At 60.5% G+C, this 2,024-nt stretch overlaps 1 protein-coding gene across 1 annotated transcript in view; it reads right to left on the reverse strand.

Annotated features, from left to right (window-relative positions):
• Positions 1-2,024, reverse strand: part of SLC39A14 (solute carrier family 39 (zinc transporter), member 14) — a gene marked incomplete at its 3' end in the record, with an annotated part of 3,826 nt that overhangs the window by 1,536 nt on the left and 266 nt on the right. Inside the window, exons 2-4 of the mRNA XM_008944494.1 lie at positions 1,964-2,024; positions 1,697-1,865; positions 956-1,125 (exon numbers count right to left, since the gene is read on the reverse strand). Of these exons, the coding sequence (XP_008942742.1) occupies positions 956-1,125; positions 1,697-1,865; positions 1,964-2,024 (400 nt within the window). The remainder of the gene's footprint in view (positions 1-955; positions 1,126-1,696; positions 1,866-1,963) is intronic.

The raw sequence follows: 2,024 nt of genomic DNA on the forward strand, positions 1-2,024 counted from the left end.
TCCCACGGCCCCGGGACGAGGCTGGAGTGTGGGCAGAGGCATTTCTCCTCCTGGCAGAGCAGGAGATGCAGGCGCCTGGCTTCAGCAAATGAAACGTCACAGTTCTGGAGTTGAAAAGGAGCCTCGGGAAAATTAAAACCCCTCAATGTTTCCCCGTCGACACGTTTGCTGCCCCGGAGCAAAGGATTTGCTGCTCTGAGGGAAGCTGCACCTCCAGGGCAAGGTTTTAAGGCTGGATTCTATGATTCTATCATTCCACGGATGTGCAGCTCAGCTCCAGCTCATCCCCTCCCCAGCAGCTCTGCGGAGCCCCCCCAGATTGGGGGTTTTTAGGTGGCCAACCCGGGCGTGTTCGTTCAACTCCAGAACCGAGCAATTACCACACAATTAATTTGCGATGTATCCGTCGGTCCCATCAGAGCACCAGGAAACCCTCACGTAAGCCTAGACCCTCCTGGGAACGTCAGCCTCATAAATCAGGGCAAGGGGGGGAAAAAAAAAAGGCAATTAAAGGGTTTGGTTTTATGAACAAGAAGCTGGTGCTTCTCCGGGCTGCTCTCCTGTGAGTTTACACCGATATTTCCTCCACCTTGCAGGTGTTTCCACCCAGCTCAGCATCTCAGCCGGGCAGCTCTGCACGAAGCAAAGCTCAGCACATCCCTCCGAGGGATAAATCCCTCAGGGAGCAGCCACAGCCCCACGGGGCAGGAGCAAAAAGCTTCTCCGGGCCCCTCCCCGGGGCACCGCCAGGAGCCTGCGGGGCTGGAGGAGACGCAGCCTCGAGAGGGTTTCCTGGTGCTCAGAGGGGTGAGAATAAACAACCCTGCGGAGCCCCTGAGACCCTCAGCCTCGGGTGATGGGGGGGTCAGTTGGATTCGGCGGGGTGGAGGCAGAAGAGGGTGCCCAGAGAGCTGCCCTCAGAGATGAGAAGAGAGGCAGGGACTTTCTAGCGCACCTCTGGGATGAGCTGGAAGAGCGCGTTAGAGAGCAGCGTGCCGATGGAGAGGGCGATGAAAAACGTGAGGACCCGGCTGAAAAAGGCCTTCTGGGTACACGGGATGATGAAGACTCCGAGCAGGGAGGCCACGTTAATCATGGACACACTGAGAAAACCAAAGCCCCACACTGTGGAACGAGAAGAAACGGGGGCCAGACATTACCGAGGCTCTCGGCTGTGGGGAGGTGAGGATGGGGAGGACCCCAAAAGCCCAGATCTGGGGGGCTGGCTCCAAGTCTGTGCCCCCCGTGGCACCAGTGTCTCTCCCTGTGCTCAGGATGCTTCAATAGTGACACAAACTGCCAGTTTGGGTGCATGGTGAGTGGAAATGAAGCCACGTGTGACTTGGAAGAGGTTTCTCCTGAGCCAGCGCTGGGTTTGCCCTCCCTCAGCAACGAGCTCGGGCATCGTCAGGAGCTGGTGGCCAGCAGGTCTCTCAACGTGCCAAGCTGCCCGCTCCCCACCCAGGGGGGGCTCTCAGCAAGGCCCCTTCCCCTCCTCCAGCAATCCCAAAATGTGGCGTGCCCCACGCTGCACACACAAACCACATACTGCCTCCTCTCCTCTCTGCCTGCATCCCAGAACCAGGAGGAGCTCCAGGAAGGGGGTCTGGGCAGGGGAACTGTCTGTCCCACAGCTGCCAGGGTGCCCCCTGCCCGGGGCCTGGCACCACCCATGCCCCCTCACCTGCCCGCCCACCTTCGGCGGAGCCTGGAAAATCCTCCTCGTTCTCCAGGTTCTCAGAGGCACAGGCCCCCGACTCCAGCTGCTGCAGGATGGTGGGGCAGAACTCCCTGAACTCACCACGCCCCACGGCAGAGCCCTCGCTCAGGTTGTGGATGGCAAAGAGCTCCACGGAGCTGAAGCACTGGGCGGGGGAAGAGAGCGGGAGGTGCCTTCAGACCCCAGCCCCTCAAGCTCTGCCAGGAGGCTCTGGGGAGGGGTCTGAGGGGGTCCCAGCCTTACCCTGGAGAGGTTGTTGCGTTGCTGGGAGAGGTTGGCGTGCCCCACGCCCACGTCCAGGCGG

Source organism: Merops nubicus, unplaced genomic scaffold (assembly GCF_000691845.1).
Source record: "Merops nubicus isolate BGI_N331 unplaced genomic scaffold, ASM69184v1 scaffold30397, whole genome shotgun sequence".
Taxonomy (NCBI): domain Eukaryota; kingdom Metazoa; phylum Chordata; class Aves; order Coraciiformes; family Meropidae; genus Merops; species Merops nubicus.